Source organism: Canis lupus, chromosome 29 (assembly GCF_003254725.2).
Source record: "Canis lupus dingo isolate Sandy chromosome 29, ASM325472v2, whole genome shotgun sequence".
Lineage (NCBI taxonomy): Eukaryota > Metazoa > Chordata > Mammalia > Carnivora > Canidae > Canis > Canis lupus.
Window position 1 is genome coordinate 19,325,533 of NC_064271.1, and position 24,112 is coordinate 19,349,644.

The 24,112-nt window shown below is 41.6% G+C and overlaps 1 protein-coding gene across 1 annotated transcript; it reads right to left on the minus strand.

Annotated features, from left to right (window-relative positions):
- Window positions 1-1,186: 1,186 nt before the first annotated feature.
- Window positions 1,187-23,376, minus strand: LOC118352743 (vesicle transport through interaction with t-SNAREs homolog 1B-like). The gene is made up of 2 exons (XM_035708244.2): window positions 23,272-23,376; window positions 1,187-2,093 (listed from the first exon to the last, which is right to left on the minus strand). The coding sequence occupies exons 1-2, from the start codon at window positions 23,374-23,376 to the stop codon at window positions 1,341-1,343; spliced, it is 858 nt and encodes a 285-aa protein (XP_035564137.1). The 3' UTR covers window positions 1,187-1,340.
- Window positions 23,377-24,112: the final 736 nt, after the last annotated feature.

Consider the following 24,112-nt stretch of genomic DNA (forward strand, 5'->3'; position numbering starts at 1 on the left):
TGTGCAGTGACTTCATGACTGAGAAACATCCTTTATCTTGATGATCTGCAGTGAGGCCAAATCATGCCCTTTCTTCCCAAAGCATTCATTCATTATTTATGTATTCATTCACTGTTCTTTTATTCTTTCCACATTTAATGAGTATTTACTCTGTTACATTCTGAAGATACATGATGACCCAGACCAAAAATCCTTTAATGTCAATAAGCTAATATCTACTGTAGGAAGTTAGATATGTCAACAAAAGAAATTGGGATGTAAGTATAGGCGATGGACATAAATATAGATACTATATGTGATAGGTGGATAGATAGTAGTCAGACAGTAGATGACAATTGATATGTAGAGGTATAAGAGATATAAACCGTCTCTAGCTCCTCTGCAAGAGAAAGCCTTCCCAGCAGTGCCGCAGCCATGGACAGTATGCAGAGTCTAGAGCAGCAGTGTGGTAAATTGACTTATGCCTCAGCGTGGTCTGAAGATGCTCCATCGTTATGTTCCCTTCTATCTTCCTAGCTTTCGTAGTTATCCAGCAATCTACAAATCATTTAAGCACTGTTTATCAAACTTATGATGTACTGGGTACTTTGCCTAGGTGATCTCATTTAATCCTTGTAGGAACCCTGTTTGATCAGCTACTTTATGGACTCCAAGTCTTTTTTTTTTAATATTTTATTTATTTATTCATGAGAGACACACACAGAGAAAGAGAGAGAGGCAGAGACACAGGCAGAGGGAGAAGCAGGTTCCATGCAGGGAGCCCGATGTGGGACTCGATCCCGGGACTCCAGGATCACACCCTGGGCTGAAGGCAGCACTAAACCACTGAGCCACCCGGGCTGCCCTGGTCTCCAAGTCTTGAAGAGCAAATTCCTACCATTAGTAAGCAATCATCATAATTCAACTCCAAGTTTGTCTGACTTAAAACTCATGCACTTTCCATTATACCAATAGAGTAAGGATAGTAAGAGAGCAGCTAATGAGCTACTGCAAAGAAGACTTTTTGAATCAATAATTTTCATAGAAAGGCCAATGCTAGAACAACATAATGCTTTCAGGAAATCACACTGAGATGAAGATCCAGGAAATGATGTTGCTCATTTTAATATCTCTCTCTTTTTTTTTAAAGAAGTCATAAACCGCATTTATTACGTTGGTATATCATACTGGTCTCATTGCTGTGGTTTCTGTCTCTCCCCACCCCATCCTCTAACGGTCTGGCTACACCGTGCATCCTTGAACCATTACCTCACAGCAGCACTATGCTTATTCCTCCTCTCTTAACACCATTCATTCACAGGGTCAAAGTTCTGGTCCACAAACCTTTCCCTCTAGGAAGTTCAATGCTTGTGAAAGAATTTGTAATAAACCAGGCCCCCTAGGATGGCCAGCTCCAGTAAGATGACGATGGAAAGTAGCTGCTTGTTGGTTGTCACTTTTCTGGACATTGAACGGAGAATCTTTAGACTTTTGCTCAAGTTATCGCTTGTGTTTACCAGCCTACTTTTAGTACGTTCCAACTGGTCACATTGTTCCCCCAGCTCTTCTATGATTTCTGAGCCAATCTGGTCAGTCTCTGTGGCAATCCGATGAGAACGCTCAATACTCCGGGTGGCCCGGTTCAGGCTATCAGTGCCTTGCAGAAGCAATGCCCTTTGAGATTGCAGCCGGGTCATATGTTCGTTTTCTACAGCATATGAACCATATTTCATGTCTCCTCGGCCTCCAGGTGTGGCTGTCAAAGGTGTGCTGCTCACTTCCCGATGGGGTTTGGCAAGGTCCTTCCAGTAGGTTCGAAGCTTAGACATCATAGGGTTACGGAAAGATAGAGGTGCATAACGTAGTTCCTCTTCCATCTCTGCCAGTGTTGCATTTGCTTCCTGTTGCTTTTCGTCAAAATCTCTGATCAGCTGCTTCTTCTCTTCTGTGCCTGCCATCCCCAGGAGCCGCTCCGGCACCCCTCGCAGGTCTTCATGGAGGCCGCGGAAGATCTCGTGAAGTTTCTCGAAATGCTCCGAGGGGACGGCGGAGGTGGCCGTGGCGCAGGCTGCACTGGAGCGGCGGCCGCCGAGATCTGGGGCCCTGGGCCGCCCCTATTGCGGCGGTCACCCGCCCAGCCCCGCGGCATCACGGCCACCGCAGCCACCTCCGCCAGCTACAAGCAATGTCTCTTTTCTTTTCTTTTAGTATTTCTTGTGAAAAATTCGAAAGGGGACATTATGGGGAAAATACTTTTTCAAGATTTTTAATGTGATAGAACACCTGCAAATAGGGGCTCTTATGAACAACCATAAAAAACTGACATTAAAAAAAGGTAATTTATTAAATATGTACTTTGTAAGTAATTAGATATTATTGTATATCATATGCTTGCTAGCAAGCATATGATACAGTAAAAATGGGTGGAAAAAATGTTTAGGATCAGTACTTTTCAAATATTTAGTTATCTATTTATTTTAGTGATTTTTAAAAAAATAAATTGGTAAATCTTATGGTCAAGATACGGGAATTCTTTGTACTTTTCTTGAAATTTTTCTCCAGGTTTGAAATTTGCAAAAAAAAATAATAAAATAAAAAAATAAAGTAAATAATCAGCATATAATTGTATTGGGGTTTTTTGGTTATTAATTCAAAGCGCACTTAAATGTGGTTGAATCTAAATGGAGACTCTATTACATCACTAAGTCTTAGAAATTATGAATGCCCTTCATGAGGCAAGAGGCCAGAATATAAAAGAAAGATTTGTATTTAATATTTTTCGATCTATTCTCCAACAAAACCACTTTCTTTCTATATAAGCGCTTTCTCCATTGTTGACTCTTCTTTGAATATTTGGCTGGAACCAGCCCAACTCAATAGGACAGAGAATTGCCAGAGAAATGGGAACCATGAAATGGAGGATACAATGCTGACTAGTAATTATTCTTATCCTAGAAGACTATCCCAAGCTGGGGGCAGTGAGATACAAGAAACTTGCTGAGCAACTACAGAAATTCAGCCAGCCAGTCAGTCGATAATATTGATTTGTGGTACCCTCTACACAGTAGAATACAGTGGTTCAGAACATGGTTTGGAAAGATAGGGTAAAATCCTGGCTCTGCCTTATTAAGTCTGTGGCTATCATGAGCAAATGACTTCACTTTCTGTATCATAGTTTCCTCGCCTATGAAATGAGACAATAATAACGGCTACCTTGTGATGAAAATATGTATTATATACATTAATATATCTTCAGTGCTTAGAAGCCTGCTCAATTAATGTTGGTATGCACTGAGCTAAGTACTGGAGATAACAGTGGCGAACAGGATTGATGTGGTCCCAGCTCTGAAGAAGCCTATGCCTTCATAGTGGGGGATGCAGATTTGCAAAGTAGCAATTAACCATGACCGTGTCATGGTTGGGACAAATAGGAAAATAATGGCTAATATTTGCCATTCACATTATTTAAAGAGTAAATAGCATTTACTCTGTGACGTACGTATAAAGTGCACTACAAATTATTCACTTAATCCTCATAATAACTCTATGAGGAAGGTAGTATTATCAGCTGCATTTTGTCAATGAGGAACTAAAGTGTAGTGAGGTTAAGTCACTTGATCAAGGTCACACAGAAGACAACAAAGTGGGGCTTCAAACCTAGGCAATCATAATTAGTCTATGTTCCTTTTTTTCTTTTAATTTATTTATTTATTTTTGTTAGTAATCTCTATGTCCAACGTGGGACTCAAACCCACAATCCTGAGGTCAAAAGTCACAATGCTCTTCTGACTGGGCCAGCCAGGTGTCTCCTGTCCATGTTCTCTTTTTTTTTTTTTTTTCTGTCCATGTTCTTAATCATGCATTCTACCTCTTTTGATTACCTGAACTCAGGGTATTTAGGGAAAAATTTCCCAGAAAACAGTGTCTATGCTATGACCTGAAGGCTGAGTTGGAGTTACCAGGATTGGAGCAAAGAAGGGGATAAGGAAGTGTTATAGGTAGAAAGAGTTTATGTGTTAAGTAGAGAGAAAAGAAAGCATGGTGAGGTGCCTGGGTGGCTCAGTCAATGAAGCATCTGCCTTTGGCTTGGGTCATGATCTCAGGGTCCTGGGATCAAGCCCCACGTGGGGCTCCCTGCTCAGTGGGAGCCTGCTTCTCCCTCTCCTCCTCACTTGTGGTCTCTGCTGTTATCTCTGTCCCTCTCTCTCTTTCAAATAAATACATAAAATCTTTAAAAATCTTTTTTAAAAAGAGAGATTCAAGAGGCAAAAATATAGAGCGTGGTGGTTGAATAGTTCAGGAAAGAGATAGATGAAGAGTCATACATATATCAAGACTTTGGTTTGGATATATTTGAATAGGTGGTTTTGTACATTGGTGGTATCCAAATAGACATCCCAGAAGAAAAATGAGATTTATTTATTTTTATTAATTAATTAATTTATTTTAAAGACTTTTATTTATTTATTCATGAGAGAGAGAGAGAGAGAGAGGCAGAGACACAGGCAGAGGGAGAAGCAGGGAGCCCAACATGGGACTTGATCCTAGGACTCCAGGATCACACCTGGGGCCCAAGGCAGGTGCCCAACCGCTAAGCCACCCAGGTGTCCTGAAAAATGAGATTTAAATGGAAATTTTAGGGGATCCCTGAGTGGCTCAGTGGTTTAGCGCCTGCCTTCAGCCCAGGGCGTGTTCCTGGAGTCCTGGGATCGAGTCCCACGTCGGCTCCCTGCATGGACCCTGCTTCTCCCTCTGCCTGTGTCTCTGCCTCTGTCTCTGTCTCTGCCTCTGTCTCTGTCTCTCATGAATAAATAAATAAAATCTTTAAAAATAAATAAATAAATGGAAATTGAAAATCTTTGAATATACACTTGAAGGAAGCAACAGTAGAATTAAACTTTGTTTGCCATTTCTGTTTCCAAGTGCATAGTAACTGCTCAATGAACAAATCCTTTAATGAATGAGTGACAAGATGTAGGTATAGTTCTGAACTTCTAGAGAGATTTGGGCTAAAAGTAGAGATGAGAGAATCATTAGCAAGTAGAGTTTGAAGCCACAGAGCTGTATGAGATTATCCTCGATGACTGTGTACAGTAGGAACAGGGTAGGAGGTAAGACAGAGTTCCATGCATGGAATGTCAACCTTCAAGGGAATGGCCAAGGAAGGGAGGCTAATAAAGAGGAAGCCCTTTCAGAGTGATATGAGGAAAACGAGAAGGTGGCTTCTCTAGTAGAAGAAGGAATATGTAAGTGTTCAGTTTATAGATGCAAACACTATAAGAGGACAATAAAGATGAAAAAAGTGTCTTTTTTTTTAAGATTTTATTTATTCATTCATGAGAGACAGAGAGAGAGAGAGAGAGAGAGAGGCAGAGACACAGGCAGAGGGAGAAGCAGGCTCCCTGCAGGGAGCCTGATGTGGGGCTTGATCCAGGGTCTTCAGATCAGGCCCTGGGCTGGCTGAAGGCGGCGCTAAACCGCTGAGCCACCGAGGCTGCCCTTTTTTTTTTTTTTTTTTTTTGAGAGAGAGAGAGAGACAGACTGACAGACAGACAGTGAGTGGAGGGTGGGGCAGAGAGGGAGGAAAAAAAGAGAATCTCAAATGGATTCCTGGCTGAGCATGGAGCCTGACATGAGGCTGAATCCCACGACCTCGAGATCATGACCTGAGCTGAAATCAAGAGTTGGACATTCAACCAACTGAGCCACCCAGGTGTCCCAAGAAGAGTCCATTTTAACAATTAAAACAATCTTGCATCCTTGTCAAGAACTTCTGAGTGGAGAAGAGGGAGAAACCAGAGGGCAGGGAGGGAAGGAGGAAGTGTGGAGGTAGAGACAGTGAGTGTACAAAATTCTTGCAGAACATTTGCTTATAAAAAGGAAGGGAGAGATGGTGATAACTGGAGATACTCTAGAGAAACCCATGAGTCTGTTTTTGTTACCTTTTATGTAAGGATTTACAGTTAGTGGTGGTGAGGAGGTTATAGATAACAATAGTGATAATGTTATTGTCCTTGTCATTGCTTGAGATAGGGACAGTGAAGTATGTTTTGAATGAAGGGAAGGAGGGAGAAGTCGATGCTGAGGAGGAAGGGACACATGGAGAATGGTAATCCAGAGTTTGGGATTAGTTTTTGATAGAATGAAGGGCATGTTTTCCCTTTTGTCATGAGAATAGGAGAGTAGAGTAAGTGCAGAATGTAATTTAAGTATGCAATGGACCAGAACTTGAAGGCATTCTCTCTCTCTCAATCTCTCTCTTTTTTTCAAGGCATTCTCTTCTGATGGCTTCTATCTTCTCTGTGAAATTGTAGATTGGGCATATTTGCTGACAGCACTAGAAGGCCTGGAGATTTTAGGACAGAGGAGGTTTGAAATGAAAATTGTGATGAGTGGAAAAGTAAGCTCACTAGGGCAGAGAAAGAGTTGCCAGGCAGTGTTGAGAGTTCGCCTGAGGTTGGAGACAGAGGCTTGTAGAAGGTGGCACTGAAATAGCCCAGGGTTTGGGTTTTGCCTAATGAATGTGATAAATAGACAAAAGGCAAAAGGCTATGACAGGAGAGTGGTTGGAGTCCCTGGGGAATCTGAACTGGACCAGGAAGAAAGGAAAGACAGGAGGGGTGCAGAAGACTGAGAAAAAGTAACTCAGACAGCAAGGTCTAGAGATGCCAATATTTTCTATTTTCAGAAGGTAAAGTTCACAGCCATGTCAGACAGAAGTCTCTGAATAGGGCAGAGAGGAACATAGTTCCCTGACATAAGGAGTCATTTTAAATGGATGGAATTTGGGGATGTCTGGGTGGCTCAGCAGTTGAGAGTCAGCCTTGAGCTGGAATGTGATCCTGGGATACTGGATGGAGTCCCATACGGGGCTCCCTGCAGGGAGCCTCCTTCTCCCTCTGCCTGTGTCTCTGCCTCTCTCTCTGTGTGTCTCTCATGAATAAAAAGATAAATCATTTATAAATAAAATAAATAAAATAAGTGGAGGGAATAAAAATAAAAATAAAAATAAATGGAGGGAATTTGGGGTGCTGGAGTGGATCAGTCAGTTGGGCATTTAACTCTTGGTTTTTAGCTTGGGTTGCGATCTCATGGGTCCCTGTCTCCAAGCTCAGTGGGGAGTCTACTTGAGGATTTTGTCCCTCTGCACTCCCCCCCCCAAAGTAAATAAATAAATAAATAAATAGAAGGAATTTGCACTTCATCAGCACGTATGAAGAGTCAGGCAGGGATCCCTGGGTGGCGCAGCGGTTTATCGCCTGCCTTTGGCCCAGGGCGCGATCCTGGAGACCCGGGATCGAATCCCATACCGGGCTCCTGGTGCATGGAGCCTGCTTCTCCCTCTGCCTATGTCTCTGCCTCTCTCTCTCTCTCTGTGTGACTATCATAAATAAATAAAAATTAAAAAAAAAAAAGAGTCAGGCATTATGCTATGAACTGTATGCATAATTCATTAATTATGGATTAATTCATTTGACCTTCAAAATAAAGCCAAAATCAGAGATTATTATTCTCTTTATTTTTTTCAAAGATAGATTTATTTATTTATTTATTTATTTATTTATTTATTTATTTATTTATTTATTGGAAACACAAAGAGAAAGGCAGAGACACAGGCAGAGGGAAAAGCAGGCTTCCTGCAAGGAGCCCGATATGGGACTTAATCCCGAATTCTGGGATCACGCCCTGAGCCCAAGGCAGACGCTCAACCGCTGAGCCATCCAGGCATCCCTATTAATTCTCTTTAAAGAAAAGCTGTGCTCAGGACATTTGCCAGTAAGGGACACAGTTTGTCAAGGATTTAGTGGAGACTCAAATCTTTCTATTTTTTTAAGTAAGCTCTACCCACAACATGGAACTTGACCTTACCACCCAGAGATTGAGTATTATGTTCTACCAACTGAGCCAGCTAGGTACCCCATTTTGATCCCCAAATCTTTTCATTTTGTTTTGTTCATTTGTTTTTTAAATAAGCTTAATGTCTTTACTTTTTCAAGTTTCTTTATTTTTTTAGTAACGTTACACCCAACATGGGGCCCAAACTCACCACTCTGGAATCAAGAGTCCCATGCTCTTCCTACTGAGCTAGCCAGGCACCCCTGTTCTCACCCCCAAATCTTACCATTTTTCCAGAACTGCTCCAGAAGTCACTAGAAAGAATTAAACCTCTTTCATATCTTTTTGGTTTTTCATTATTAGTATTATTATTTTTAGAGTTTTTCTTTATTTATTTAAGTGTACTCTACACTGAACATGGGGTTCAAATGCACAGCCCTGAGATCAAGAGTCCCACGCTCTACCGACTGAGCCAGCCAGGTGCCCCTAAACTGATTAATTTTTAAAGACTAGTTTATTGGGACACCTGGGTGGCTCAGTGGTTGAGCATCTGCCTTCGGCTCAGGGCGTGATCCCAGAGCCCCAGGACTGAATCCCACATCGGGCTCCCTGCATGGAGCCTGCTTCTCCCTCTGCCTGTGTCTCTGCCTCTCTCTCTGTGTGTGTGTCTCTCATGAATAAATAAATAAAATCTTAATAAAAGAAAAAAGACTAATTTATTTTTTAATTTTTATTTTTTTTAAAGACTAGTTTAAAAAAGATGTGACATAGGGGCACCTGGCTGGCTCAGTCCATAGATCATCCAACTCTTGAACTTGGGTTCATGAGTTCAAGCCCCACATTGGGTTTACTGAATTGAAACAAATAATAAAAATAATTAATTTATTAAATTCAATTGATTTAAAGATTATTTTAAAATTCAAGCCATAAAGATGGATATGCTTAGGGAAAACCTTCAGGTAAGGCTGGTGGGTAGAATTTATCTTCACCATTCTTGGTTTCTTCAATAACCTACTAGAATATTTCCTTGCACACACAGGCAGATGTGTATATGTGTACATACATACTTACATGTGGTTTTGCACCCTCCTTTCCATATTTAGCAATAGATGTTGGAATTATTTGCTACAACACACCTTTTTACTTTCAGATAGCCCATTATTCTCCAGTTACCAAAAATTATTTAACCCTACAACATATTTTAGGTTATTTTCCATCTTTTCTATTACAAATAAATTAGTAATTATCACCCTTGTAAATGCTTGTTTCCATGTGGAATTAGATTTTGAGGTGAGAAAGTTAGTAACGTCTATATGGTTTATTGACTGAATTGTATTTTACCTCAGCAATTTGAACTTCTACCTTTATTCTATAAAGGATAATTTTGTTGTATTTCTGTACTCCCTGTCACGTTTCATTGATCTATATATTCTTGATCCGTATATTCATGTGACAATACTAAATTGTTTCACATACTGAAGTTTCACAAAACATTTTTTTTAAGATTTTATTTGAAAAAAAAAAAAAGATTTTATTTGAGAGAAAGCCAGAGTGAGGGGGAGTGACAGAGGGAGAGGGAGAAGCAGACTCCCACTGAGCAGGGAGCAGGATCATGACCTGAGCTGAAGGCAGATGCTTACCCGATTGAGCCACCCAGGGGCCCCTACAAAACATTTTGAGATCTATTAAGGATAAAACTCCCTCATTCCTTTTATTTGTTGATTTTCTGAATTTTCGTGAAGAAATTGCATTACATCGTAGAGAGGAATTACTTTAGAGATACTTCTCCCCCACACTTTATTTTATTTTTTTAAAGATTTTATTTATTTATTCATGAGAGACACACAGAGAGAGGCAGAAACATAGGCAGAGGGAGAAGCAGGCTCCCCTCAGGGATCTTGATGGCGGGACTCATCCCTGAACCCCAGGATCATTCCCTGAGCCGAAAGCAGAGCCTAATCGCTGAGCTATCCAGGCGTCCCTCATTCACACTTTATAATAAAGCATGTACTAGAGATACTCAAAGAATCAGAGATTTGACTAGGGCAGGAAAAAAAGGAACATTCAGATGTTAATTAGCTCAGCTGGGCCACACAGACACCTCCTTCCTGAAAGAAAGAGGATGAGGAAGACAATTTTGAGAAGGGAAGAGTTAAGATGAAACTGGCATTCCCTCCCCCCTTCGATATGGTTTCTCTTCTCTCCACTCCACTGTAGGGCTCTGGACAGGGACACTGGGCTTTCTGGTTCCTGTTTACAATGGGCTGTTCTCTTAGGGGCCTATGGCTAGCCTCCAAAATATAGCAGTACTTTGTTGGTACCTTCTCAAAGCTGTAAGATCAGACGCAGTTGGAATGGCTGCAAACCTCAACTCCTTTAGAATTTGTCTTTCCAGTCCACATGGTGACATTCGGATCACACACACAATAATCTCTGCCCTTACTTCCCGGCTCCCTACCCCCTCCACCTCTTCCCCCACCTCCTAGCCTCCCCTGACAACACTGTCCTTATTCTTTCCCCACTTGAGTTCCTAAGTATTTTGAGTTCCTCAGGAAGAGTTGGGGGGGAGGGGAACTACACTGACAAGACCCAGGAGTTACAAAGGCTCCCCAAGAACCTCCAATATTTGCCATACAGCAAAATTTACCCGAATAGATAGCTCTCTACAGAGTCCACAGTAGTATCTAGTACAATGTTTGGAAGCAGAGGTACTCAGTATCTGTTGAATTATTTGTGGCTCATAAATCAAAATTACTGCAGTCCTTAGACACAACTGCAGGTTATCCCAAAGAACTCATCTCTGTGGAACTTGACAAAGATAAAATTTGTTATAAATAAGTATAGTTTCATTGACATTCAGTCTAGGGCAAGTAAATTACCCAATGAGGTGATTTATAAATTCATTCAACTTAATTCTCTGATAGGAAGCTGAGCAATGTGCTCTGGTCATTGGGTCTGATTTATATGAGGAAAACGTACAAAAGAAAATGGAGGTTCTCTATCTTGCTCTTGTCCTCTCCTGGTCTCCTGTTACTATATAACAGGCATCTTTTTCCTTTAATTACCTTCTTCATGGCTTGAGAGCTTTGATGACTTGATTAAGCCTTGCAGTGCAGTTCCAGTCCCTACCCATCTGATTAATTAGCCCAAACCTTATTAACTTCCTAATTCTGATCAATAAGGCACTGATGCCAAACTGTGCAAGGGCAAACTAAGGAGGCAATTTTATTTAAAGACAGAGAACTTACTGGTTTTTAACCATCTTTTTTTTTTTTAACCTTACTTTTTAATGCAGCCAGGTTGAAATACAGTAATACATGAATAGTTCCAAGAAGACCACAGATCCTGCAATCATAGCCATTTTGTTTGCTGCAATAGTCCTATCTGATCACACTATTTGGGGACCTTGCATTAGCAACACAGGATCTCCATTATTCCGGAAATCAGGTAGGTGTTGCCCATGACCAGAGAAAGAATGTGATGATGGTGAGGATGATGATGACCTTCTCTGCAGGAACTGACAAAAGAGGTAAGAAACTCCTCTCCCTTAAACCCAAACTCCGAAGGGCGTTCCCTACCACTGGGGGAATATTTCAATTTTCTTTTCTTTCTTTCTTTTCTTTTTTTTATTATTTTTATTTATTTATTTATTTTTAAAGATTTATTTATTTATTCATGAGAGAGAGAGAGAGAGAGGCAGAGACCCAGGCAGACAGAGTAGCAGGCTTCATGCAAGGAGCCCGACATGGGACTCGATCCCGGGTCTCCAGGATCTGGTCCTGGGCTGAAGGCCGCACTAAACCGCTTAGCCACCCGGGCTGCCCCAGCCCCCAGCTTTATCGAAATATAATTTATTTAAAAAAAAAGAAAAAAGAAATATAATTTATAGATAACATTGTGTAAATTTAAGGAGTTTAATGTGAGGATTTGATACATGTATATATTGTGAAATGGCTACCACAATAATGTTAGTTAATAACACCTCCATCACCTCATCTCTGTGTGTGTGTGTGTGTGTGTGTGTGTGTGTGTGTGTGTGTGTGTGTGTTGAGAACAAGTAAAATCAATTTTCTTAGCAGCTCTCAAAAATATGATACAATAGTGTTAACTACTCATCATGCCTTGCCTTGGGTCACCAGAACTGATTCATGTTGTAAGTGCAAGTTTGTATCCTTGACCAACATCTTCCCATTTCCTCACCACTTGCCCCTGGCAATCACTGTTCTACTCTGTTTCTATGAGTTCAGCTTTATTAGATTTCACATATAAGCGAGATCATACAGTATTTGTCCTTCTCTGTCTAATTTCACTCAGCATAACGCCCTGAAGTTCCTTTCATATTGTTGCAAATGGCAAGATTTTCTTCTCTTTTTTTTTTTTTGATTTTCTTCTCTTTATCTGAATAATATTCTACTGTGTGTGTATAGCTATATATACTCCCCCACATTTTCTTTATCCATTCATCCATCCGTGGACAGATATTTTCCTTTTAAAAAATATATTTTTTAGGGATCCCTGGGTGGCGCAGCAGTTTAGCGCCTGCCTTTGGCCCAGGGCATGATTCTGGAGACCCGGGATCGAATCCCACATCGGGCTCCTGGTGCATGGAGCCTGCTTCTCCCTCTGCCTATGTCTCTGCCTCTCTCTCTCTCTCTCTCTCTGTGTGACTATCATAAATAAATAAAAATTAAAATATATATATATATACTTTTTAAAGATTTCAATGCATCTTCTCCAGGTTACAGAGATCTATAGAAAACCAACATCCCCTTCCACCAAGGTAGGTTCATGACTTCGTCTCAGTTCTGTTTCCCTCCATCATTTTTAAAATCTGGTCTAGCTTCAACCCTCCAATGTCTCCCCAAATCACATGAGATTCTAAAGTTTAAGGAATAGACTAGATCTTGTTTTGTACTCTGTAATCACGTCAGCATTAAGCATGTACTAAATCAAATTATTTTGTGTCTTCATGATCTGTGTCTCCAGACACCTGTTTCATCACCAAAGGCTCCACTCCACAGAAGCCTGGGAGAAAGGCTTTACTTGCCAGACTCCCCAGGTCTGTGCAGCAGGGGCTGTGCCAGCACTGAGACCTTCTGGCTCATTCCCTCACCCAGTCCCTCCCCTACCATCTCAAGCTGCTTTTCCCTATACTGTCGGCTTAAGAAAATCACCACCAAATAAGTACAGTTTCTTACTTTTGTCTCCAGTTCTTTTTGCTAATAAGGTAACACATGCGTGATGGAACCAGTTCAGACACTACAAAAGGGTGGACAGTGAGAAAGCAGTGCCTCCTTCCCTTTTGTCTGAGTTTTCCTCATCTAATTGCCTTCCCAGGAATTTAACATGTTCTCAGTGTTGTGTGTGCCTTTCCAGAGATAATCTACTAGTAAGTGTATATATATATATGCTTTTATATACACACACATATATGTACACTTATATTTTTAAAATGGAAAGAAAAGAACAGGCAGCTAGTCTATGGTTTTAGCCCTACTTCATTTCAAAGATGTAAAACAATCGTAATAAATCATACCACAAGTGCAATTCCAGAACCAGTAAATACAGTACACAGCTTCCACAAAATTAAATGCAACCAACTGAACTTTTCACGTGAAAGATGGGGAAAGAGAGAAAGGTGAATTGCAACCAGCTAATAATAGCTTTGAGGTTTAGGCAGGATAACTTGATGACTGAGCAATTTTTAATATTTTAATTCCAGAAAGCTTTAAAAAAAATTCCACTCTAGTACCCCACAAAAAATTGACATTAAGGGTTAAGAAACCACAAAACAACTAAATAAAATCTGATATTAAGAATCAGAGAGGCGGAGAATGGGATGGCACCTAGGTGGTTCAGTCGATTGAGTGTCTGGCTTCTGCTGGGGTCATGATCCCAGGGTCCTGGGATGGAGCCCCTCATTCAGCTCCCTGCTCAGTGGTATCCTGTTTCTCCCTCTCCTTCTGCTGCTCCCCCTGCTGTCTGTTTCAAATAAATAAATAAAATCTTAAAAAAAAAAAATCAAAGGATGGTCTAAAAAAAGAAATGAAAGAAAGAAAAAAAAAAAAAAAAGGCCACCTGACTGGTTCAGTCTGTAGAGTGCAAATCTTTTTTTTTTTAAGATTTTATTTATTTATTTTAATATTTATTTATTTATGATAGTCACAGAGAGAGAGAGAGAGAGAGGCAGAGACATAGGCCGAGGGAGAAGCAGGCTCCATGCACCGGGAGCCCGATGTGGGATTCGATCCCGGGTCTCCAGGATCGCGCCCTGGGCCAAAGGCAGGCGCCAAACCACTGCGCCACCCAGGGATCCCAGATTTTATTTATTTATTCATGAGAGACACAGAGAGAGAGGCAGGCAGAGACATAGGCAGAGGGAGAAGCAGGCTCCATGCAGGGAGCCCGATGAGGGACTCCATCCTGGGACTGTGGGATCATGCACTGAGCCAAAGGCAGTGAGACACCCAGGCGTCCCGAGTGTGCAACTCTTAATGTCAGAGTCATGAGTTCAAGCCTCACATTCAGTGTAGTCTACTTAATATTAAAAAATTAAATAAAATTAAAGAATCAAGTAACATTAAAAAAAAAAGAAAAAAATCAAAGAACATTCAACTTCTAAAAAGAATATAAGACACATAGCAAAGAAGCCCTTAGATATCAATGAATTGCCAGCAGAGAAGCAAGCACATAAGCAAGCTTCATAAATACTTCCTAAATGACTGTGGCTTCTACAGATAGCCCACAGACCATGCTTCCTCTAACTCCAAAAGGAAATTTCAGAAGCTTAAACTCTTCCTTTGTATTCTGAAGATTGCAGAAACAATATTAGATTTCATAAAAAAAATATATTTTAACTTTGAAAAAGCAACAGAAAAGAATTCATAAATGATTGAAAAGCAGAGGGACGCCTGGGTGGCTCAATGATTGAGTGTCTGCCTTTGGCTCAGGGCGTGATCCCGGGGTCCCAGGATCGACTCTGGCATTGAGCTCCCTGCGAGGAGCCTGCTTCTTCTCCCTCTGCCTGTATCTTTGCCTCTCTCTGTGTCTGTCATGAATAACTAAATAAATAAAATCTTTGGGGAAAAAAAAAAAGGATTGGGAAGCAGAGACAGGTAATTTGGTTTCAACCAACAGCTCTGTATTGCTCTCTCTTCAGCGCTGTGACCATCGCTGTACATGAAGATGGCCATTGTTTTTGTTTTTTTTAAGATTTTATTTGTTTATTCATGAGAGACAGACAGAGAGAGAGACAGAGGCAGAGACACAGGCAAAGGGAGAAGCAGGCTCCATGCAGGGAGCCCGATGTGGAACTCGATCCCAGGACTCCAGGGTCATGACCTGAGCCTAAGGCAGAAGCTCAACCACTGAGCCACCCAGGCATCCTGAAGATGGCCATTGTTAGAGGAATTCATAAATATGATCTCCCCGCTCCTATACACACACTGCCTCCAAATGGTTTCCCCACTCTCCAGCCTTTCAGCCACCCCTGGCCATAGTCCACGGTGCCAGTCTAAAGCACCAGTCCTGGCTCATTCTCTAAACTCTTGAGTGAGCTCCCACTCAGACATTCACAGCTTACAAATCCCCTGCCTGATTTCTGAGTCTCATGCCTTTTCCACCCCCAATCTCCCACTTCATCCTCCATCTATAAGACTGCTTACACCTCCTTGCTTTCATCAGGATGTCTTCATTTTTGCTCTGCCTTTGACCGTACTATTTCCTCCACCTGGAAGGTTCTCCACTTTTCCTTTGTTTGGCGAACTCTTGCTTTCCTTTTAAGACTTGGCTTAGGCACCACTTCCTCCAGAAAGCTTTCCCTGACCACCAGTACCCCATTGTAGCAAGTTACTAAGTGGAGGTTATACTTCCTGACCTGACAAAGTTGTCATGAGAATGAAAAGAGGTGATGATCATAGAAGAGCTCTGAAAATAATGAAAACTTTTAGATCATTGGAGAGTAGGGTATTGGCAAAATAATGGCAGAGTGGAGGTGTGCTTGCGGAGGCAGACAATCTCAAATGTTGGCTCTGCCATTAGCAACTGTGTGATCTTAGACATGTGTTAGAACTACTCTTAGCACCTTGGTTGTTACATCTTTAACATGAGAGTCACCCTCTTTCCCTGTGGCCTCTGAGCAAGTGGAGATGGAGGTTCCCAGGAGTGTTGAAAATTCTGCCTTCCATAGATCACTCCCGTGGCCAAGACTTCAAACTGGGGTGCTGTGCTCGCTTCGGCAGCACATATACAAACTGGGGTGCACATACCTGGGGTAGACACTTGCTAGAAATTATATGACCTTGGATGGTCTTTTTTTTTTTAAGATTTATTTTATTTATTTATTTATTTATTTATTTATTTATTTATTTATTTATTATGATAGACACACACAGAGAGAGAGAGAGAAAGGCAGAGACACAGGAGGAGGGAAAAGCAGCCTCCATGCCGGGAGCCCGATGCGGGACTCAATCCCGGGACTCCAGGATCGCGCCCTGGGCCAAAGGCAGGAGCCAAACCACTGAGCCACCCAGGGATCTCTACCTTGGATGGTCTTAAAGGAATTATTTTCCAGACCCTTTACTTCCATAGTTACCCAGCTTTGCAACAGCTTGATAAAAGAAAAATGCAACTCTCACTCATCCAAACTGATCTGTGGTTCAAAGTGTAAAGCCCCCTCCTGGGGCCCCAAATGACCACACCAGTCACCTTAGATAAGTCTCTGGGACTTGCATTCCTCTATATAACCACAGCTCTATTAAAGGAAATGCATGACCTTAGAAATGTAATATTTTGGTCTGCAGTGAAGATTTTTATTTTATTTATTTTTTTAAAGACTTTATTCATGAGAGACACAGAGAGAGAGGCAGAAACATAGGCAGAGGGAGAAGCAGGCTCCATGCAGGAAGCCTGATGTAGGACTCTATCTGGGGACTCTGGGATCACACCCTGAGCCCAAGGCAGATGCCCAACTGCTGAGCCACCCAGGCGTGTCCAGGATTTTGATTTTAAAGATATGATAGAGTAAATGATGGCATATGGAAATTTTCCTCTTTCCCTGATCATTTGACAAAGAATGCTTCATTCCTGAGATCCAGTGCCAAGAGAAAAAGGAAAGAGCATGGGTAAGGCATGTTGAATGCTTAAAAAGATTTTAAATGTGAGAAATTTTTTCAATTTTTCTCAATACTCAGTTCTGGGACTCAGCACTGTGGGGGTGGGGTTACCTTTAAACAGCTAAAACAGTATGGATCAGTATAACAGATTCCTTTCAAATGGGACAGGAATTGTTTTTGTAACTACCAAATTATTAAAAACATGGAGGATAAAACCGTCAAATAAAGCTTTTATATGATTTCTTTATTTTTAAAGATTGAATACTTTTTAAAAAATATTTTATTTATTTATTTGACAGAAAGAGAGAGAGAGAGCATGAGCAGGTGGAGAGCAGAGGGAGAGGGAGGAACAGGCTCTCCACTGAGCAGGGAGCCCAATCTGTGGCTGGATCCTAGGACCCTGGGATCATGACCTGAGCCAAAGGCAGACACTTAACCAACTGAGCCACCCAGGCACCATTCTAACCACTGTCCGTCTCTTCCCAAAGCCCACATGCCCTTCACTCTTCCACCTTCTCAGGTCTTCCCACCACAGCTGCCTTTCTGTTCGTACTGCCACCTTGCCCTGTGTGCATTGCTAGCAACAACAACAGGCTTCTTGGTTTGCCCTGCACACAGCCTGCTAATTCATGCCTTCTCCACATGCCACATATAACAAGGATCATATAAGGGGTGACCTAACCAATGTGTGTGGAGGGAAAGTGGAAGTGCCAAAGAAAGCTTCCTGGAGGGAGAAGCATTTAAGTTGAAAACTAAAACTAAGTTGACTTGGCAAAGAGGATGGATAGGAGAGAGGGCAGGAGATTGTGTGACTCCAGGGAAGAGGGAATGCATGTGAAATGACCAATGTACCTGGATCACAGGAAAGTAGACATGAGACCAGAAAGGCTGGCAGGAACCAGATCAGGTGGGACTCTGAACATATGTTAAAGCGACTGGACTTTTCCTAAGAACAACAGAATGCCGCTGAAGGGCTCTAAGCAGGGGAGTATTAAAACCCAGTGTGTTCTTTCAAATGTCAGACTGCTGTGTGGAGAAGGGAGTGAGAGGAGGGTACCAATTCAGAAGCTATTCCAACAGCAGACAAATGCAGAGTGGCTCAGACTATGCGTAGCAGTATAGGTGGAGAGAACCAGGCAAGTTTAAAGGACAGAAGAAGATAGAATTGAGGGGATCAGACATTGTGTCCAAGGGAGAGGAAGGCAGGGATCAAAGATGAGCCCTTTATTTCTGACTTGGCATCCAGGTATGTAGGTGCCATACCTTTAGATGAGGTGACAGTCAAGAAGACGCTTCTAGCTTGATGTGCCTGTGGGACATGCTGATGGAAGGGCTAGGAGGCAGTCTGTACTGGAAAGGGAGATTTGGGAACCACATGCATCAATGTGGTATTCGAAGCCAAGAGAGTGAATGAGATCCCTAGGGAGAGTGTGCAGGCAGGCAGAGAAGAGTCCAACCCTGAAGCTCAGAGACCATTCAACATTTAAAACAGGGGCCCTAGAGCACCTGGGTGGCTCAGTGGTTGAGAATCTGCCTTTAGTTCAGGTTGTGAACCTAGGGTCCTGGGATTGAGTCCCACATGGGGCTCCCAGCATGGAGCCTGCTTCTCCCTCTGCCTGTGTCTCTGCCTCCCTCTCTCTCTCATGAATAAACAAATAAAATCTTTAAAAAAAATTAATGTGTCTGTACACACTAGATTCAGGTGACTTATCCATGCCAAGAAACTGTCAGGCCCAAAGATGAAGCAAGCCCCATCATTTGCATGACTGAAAAGCTGTACCTTTGAGATAAAAAATTTTCCTGACAGTGTTTCCAGAGTCTGGGGACAATTTTATCCTGTTTATCACTTATCTCCAGCATCACCTGCCTTGCTTAGAATTGGTGTTAATTAAAAATGTCAGGAAGGGAGAGCTTTGGCTAGCTCAGTCAGAGGAGCACAGGTGACTCTTGATCTCAGATCATGAGTTCAAGCCCCAAGTTGGGTGTACAGATAAATAAATAAAAACATTGGGGGATCCCTGGATGGCTCAGCGGTTTAGCACCTGCCTCGGCCCGGGGTGTGATCCTGGAATCCCAGGATCGAGTCCCACATCGGGCTCCCCGCATGGAGCCTGCTTCTCCCTCTGCCTGTGTCTCTGCCTCTCTCTCTCCTTGTCTCTCATTAATAAATAAATAAAATCTTAAAAAAAAAACATTAAAAAAGTGTCAGGAGGAAGATGAAAAAGTTCTGGAGCAGATGGTAGTGATGGCTGCACCATAATGCGCATATACTTAGTGCCACCGAGTAGTAGACTTAAAAATGGTTAAAATCACTCAAAAGATTTAAAAACAGTCTCAAAATATCATTTATTTTAAAGATTTTATTTATTTGAGAGGGAGAGAGCAACCACAAGTGAACAGGGATGGCAGAGGGAGAGGGAGAAGGAGACTCCCCACAGAGCAGGGAGCCTGATGCAGGACTTGTTCCCAGGACCCTGAGATCATGACTTGAGCTGAAGGCAAATGCTTAACTGACTGAGCCACCCAGGCACCCCTCAAAAAAGATATCTGTTATACCTAGGTTCATGGCAAAATTATTTACAATAGCCAGAAGGTAGAAACAAGCCAAATGTCTGGGGACAGATGAATGGATAAGCAAAATGTCGCCTATATGTACAATGTAATATTATACAGTCTTACAAAGGAATGAAATTCTGACATGTGCTAGAACATGGATGAACCTTGAGGACATTATGCAAAGTGAAATAAGCTAGTTACAAAACAACAAATATTGTATGATTCCATTTATATGAGGTACCTAGAGTGGTCAAACTCATCATAGAGACTGAAAGTAGAATGGTAAAGGGGAACCCCCTTATACTGTTGGTAGGAATGCAACCTGGTGCAGCCACTCTGGAAAACAGTATGGAAGTTCCTCAAAAAGTTGAGAATAGAGCTACCCTGTGACCCAGCAATTACACTACTGGGTATTTACCCCAAAGATACAAATGTGGTGATCTGAGGGGCAAATGTCCCCCAATGTTTATAGCAGCAATGTCCACTATAGCCAAACTGTGGAAGGAGACAAGATGTGCATCATCAGATGAATGGATAAAGAAGATGTGGTATATATGCACAATGGAATACTACTCAGCCATCAAAAAAAAAAGGAATCTTGCCAATTGCAACTACATGGATAGAACTAGAGGATATTATGCTAAGCGAAATAAATCAATCAGAGAAAGACAATTATCATATGATCTCACTCATATGTGGAATTTAAGAAACAAAACAGAAGCTCATAGAGGAAGAGAGGGAAAAAAACAAGACAAAATAAGAGAGGGAGATAAATCATAAGAGATTCTTTTTTTGAAAAGATTTTATTTATTTATCCATGAGAGACACACATACAGAGAGAGGCAGAGAGAGAAGCAGGCTCCACACAGGGAGCCGGATGTGGGACTCAATCCTGGGACTCTAGGATCATACCCTGAGCCAAAGGCAGGTGTTCAACTGCTGACCCACCCAGGCATCCCAAGAGATTCTTAATCACAGGAAACAAACTGAGGGCCATTGGCGGGGGTGGGGGAACAGGGTAACTGGGTGATGAACATTAAGGAGGGCACATGATGTAATGAGCACTGGGTGTTATATAATCCCTGACCTCTGCCTCTCAAACCAATAATACATTATATGCTAATTAATTGAACCTAAATTTAAAAAGGTTAAAGCTGTATATTTTCCTGTTAGTTCTTTAGCTCCATAAAGTACTATTTTATATGTTATATATGTTTTGATATGTACTATTTTGTTTATAATTGAGTTCTGAGGGGCACCTGGGTAGCTCAGTTGAGTATCTGCCTTTGGCTCAGAGCATGATCCTGGAGTTCCAGGATCAAGTCCCACATCGGGCTCCCTGCATGGAGCCTGCTTCTCCCTCTGCCTATGTCTCTCTCTCTCTCTCTCTCATGAATAATAAATAAAATTCAGTTCTGAATGTTTTCTGATGTTCATTATAGTTTCTGCTTTGAACCTTAAGTAATCAGAAAGGGTTTCTTAATTTACAAACATAGAGGAATTTTTCTAATTATGTGTTTTTGGTTGCAAATCCATTGTGGTTGGAGAACTTCATCTGTATGATACTATTTTGGGGGTGGGAGTAAGGGTAGGTTTATTGAAACTTCTTTGGAAACACCATTTGGTAAAAATGTTTCAAGAATGTTTGGAAAGAATGTACATTTTGAGCCATTAAGTGCAGCATTCAATATATGCTCATTAGTTTAGATTTATTCACTGTGTTGTTTAAGCTTGCTTGCTTTCTTTCTTTCTTTCTTTCTTTCTTTCTTTCTTTCCTTTTTTATTTTTTAAGATTTCATTCATTTATTTGACAGAGAGAGGGAGAGAGAGCACAAGCAGGGGGAGAGGCAGGCAGAGGAAGAGGGAGAAGCAGGCTTTCAGCTGAGCAGGAAGACCAATGCAGAGCTCGATCCCAGGACCCCAGGACCATGATCCCAGCAGAAAGCAGATGCCTAACCTGGGCCACCCAGGCTCTCCTAAGTTTTCTATAAAACTACTGATTTTTATGTTATTTCAATAGCCAACTGCTGAGAATGTGTGTTGAAATCTTTCAGTATGATGGAGGATATGTCAATTTTCCTTGCTTTGTGTGTTTCGGGCTTTAACTAGGTATAGGTAACTTAGAATTGATATCTTCCAAAGGAATTGAATTTCTAATCATTATGTAATGATTGTTTTTGTGTCTAATAAAGTTCATCTATAAATGAAAAAAAAAGGAAGGAAGGAAGGAAGGAAGGAAGGAAGGAAGGAAGGAAGGAAGGAAGGAAGGGTGCCAGGGGCTGGGAGGAGGGTTGAATAGAAGTTATTGTTCAATGAATACAAAGTTATAGTTTTACAAGACGAAAACAGTTCTGGAGACTAATCCTGGTGTTAGATGCACCACAATGTGAAGGAAGGAAGGAAGGAAGGAAGGAAGGAAGGAAGGAAGGAAGGAAGGAAGGGTGCCAGGGGCTGGGAGGAGGGTTGAATAGAAGTTATTGTTCAATGAATACAAAGTTATAGTTTTACAAGACGAAAACAGTTCTGGAGACTAATCCTGGTGTTAGATGCACCACAATGTGAATGAATGTACTTAATACCACTAAACTGTACACTAAAAGGAGTTAAGATGTTAATTTTATGTTATGCATATTTTTTTTTTTTTTTTTTTTATTTATGATAGTCACAGAGAGAGAGAGAGAGGCAGAGACACAGGCAGAGGGAGAAGCAGGCTCCATGCACCGGGAGCCCGACGTGGGATTCGATCCCGGGTCTCCAGGATCATGCCCTGGGCCAAAGGCAGGCGCCAAACCGCTACGCCACCCAGGGATCCCATGTTATGCATATTTTACCATAATTAAAGTAATAATGAAAATGATTTAAATAATAAATTTTAGGGACGCTTAGTGCCTGCCTTCAGCCCAGGGCGTGATCCTGGAGTCTCAGGATCCACTCCCACGTAGGGCTTCCTGCATGGAGCCTCCTTCTCCCTCTGCCTGTGTCTCTGCCTCTCTCTCTCTCTGTCTCTCATGAATAAATACATAAAATCTTTAAAAAAATAAAATAAAATAAATTTTAGGTTTGGTGTATTTTACCACAATAAAAAAAAAAAAGAAATTGCATGCTGCTGCAATGAGTGCAAACTATGTAGTTTCTGAAATTAGAGCCCCAAATGAAAACCTTCTTTGATCAAGAAAAGTGAATGTGGGACGTCTGGGTGGCTTAGCGGTTAAGCCTCTGCCTTCCAGCTCAGGATGTGATCCTAGAGTCCGAAGATCAAGTCCCACATCAAGCTCCCTGCATGGAGCCTGCTTTGCCTTCTGCCTATGTCTCTGCCTCTCTCTGTGTCTCTCATGAATAAATAAATAAAATCTTAAAAAAAAATTTTTTTTAGGTGTACGTGCAGTTGCCCATTAGGAGTTTATTAATGATCTTACTTAGCAAGAGTAGATTCCATCCGTGCTGAGGACAGAAAACAAGGAAAAGATTGCAATTGTCATAAATGCTTTGATGTAATAAGTGCTTCTACATTTTTTTTTAAGTGCTTCTACATTCTATAGCATTATGGCATGCTATGCATTACTCAAGAGTGCAAGCTAAACCCTTCCAATGGCCTCCAAGGTCCTCCAAGACTGTATGGTCTGCAACCTCCCACCCCTTAATCCTATCATTCTCCCTGCCTCTGCTCCAACCAGCCTGGCCCCTTTGCTATCCTTTCATCACAGACACATTTTGTCCTTAAGACTTAATGTGCCTGCTCCTCAGACGGGAAGGATCCTCCCCAGATAACCACCCAGGACTTCCTTACCTTGGTGGTGAGGCCTGCCCTGACTGCCCTTGGTCTGATTACCACCTTTTCATATTCCCAGTTCCCCTGACCTTGCCTGATCTCCAAAGCACTTGCTTTTGACATGACACATTTCCTTTTTCATTCTGTCTGTTCCCTAGTGAAGGTTTCCCCCACCCTCCACCACTAGAATTTAAGCTCCATGAAGGTAGGGGTATAGGTTTTGACATCCATGTGTCCCACCCACCTAGAGCATACCTGACACAGCATAGGTTCTCAAAAATATTTGGTGAAAGAATGAATGAACCAATTAACAAATGAGAAAGAGTACGAATTACATGTTTACACTCAATAGTCACTTACACTTAGAATTCACATCTGGGCTCTGCTGCTCATTAGCTGTGTAACCTTTTTTAACCTTCTTTTTCTCATCTGTTGATTGAAAAAAAAAAGATATTACCTCATAGGATTATTGCTTAGATTATATAAGGCAATTAGCATACAGTGCTTAGCACCCTGTAGAGAGCATATAGCATATGCTCAGGAAATGCGGGATGCTGTTACCATATGTTATTTATCATTCCTATAGTCATTGCTTTATTTAATTTCCACACTAATCCTAAAAGGCTACTATTATTCCAATTTTATTTTATTTTTAAGAGAGAGCATGTAAATAAGGGAAGGTGAGGGGAGAGGGGAGGGAGAGAATCAGACTCCCCTGCTGAGTGCAGAGCCTGATGTGGGGCTTGATCTCATGACCTTGAGATCATGACCTGAGCTGAAATCAAGAGTCTGATGTTTAACCAACTGAGACACCCAGGCGCCCCTTATCCTATTTTACAGATAAGGAGGGGCACCTGGC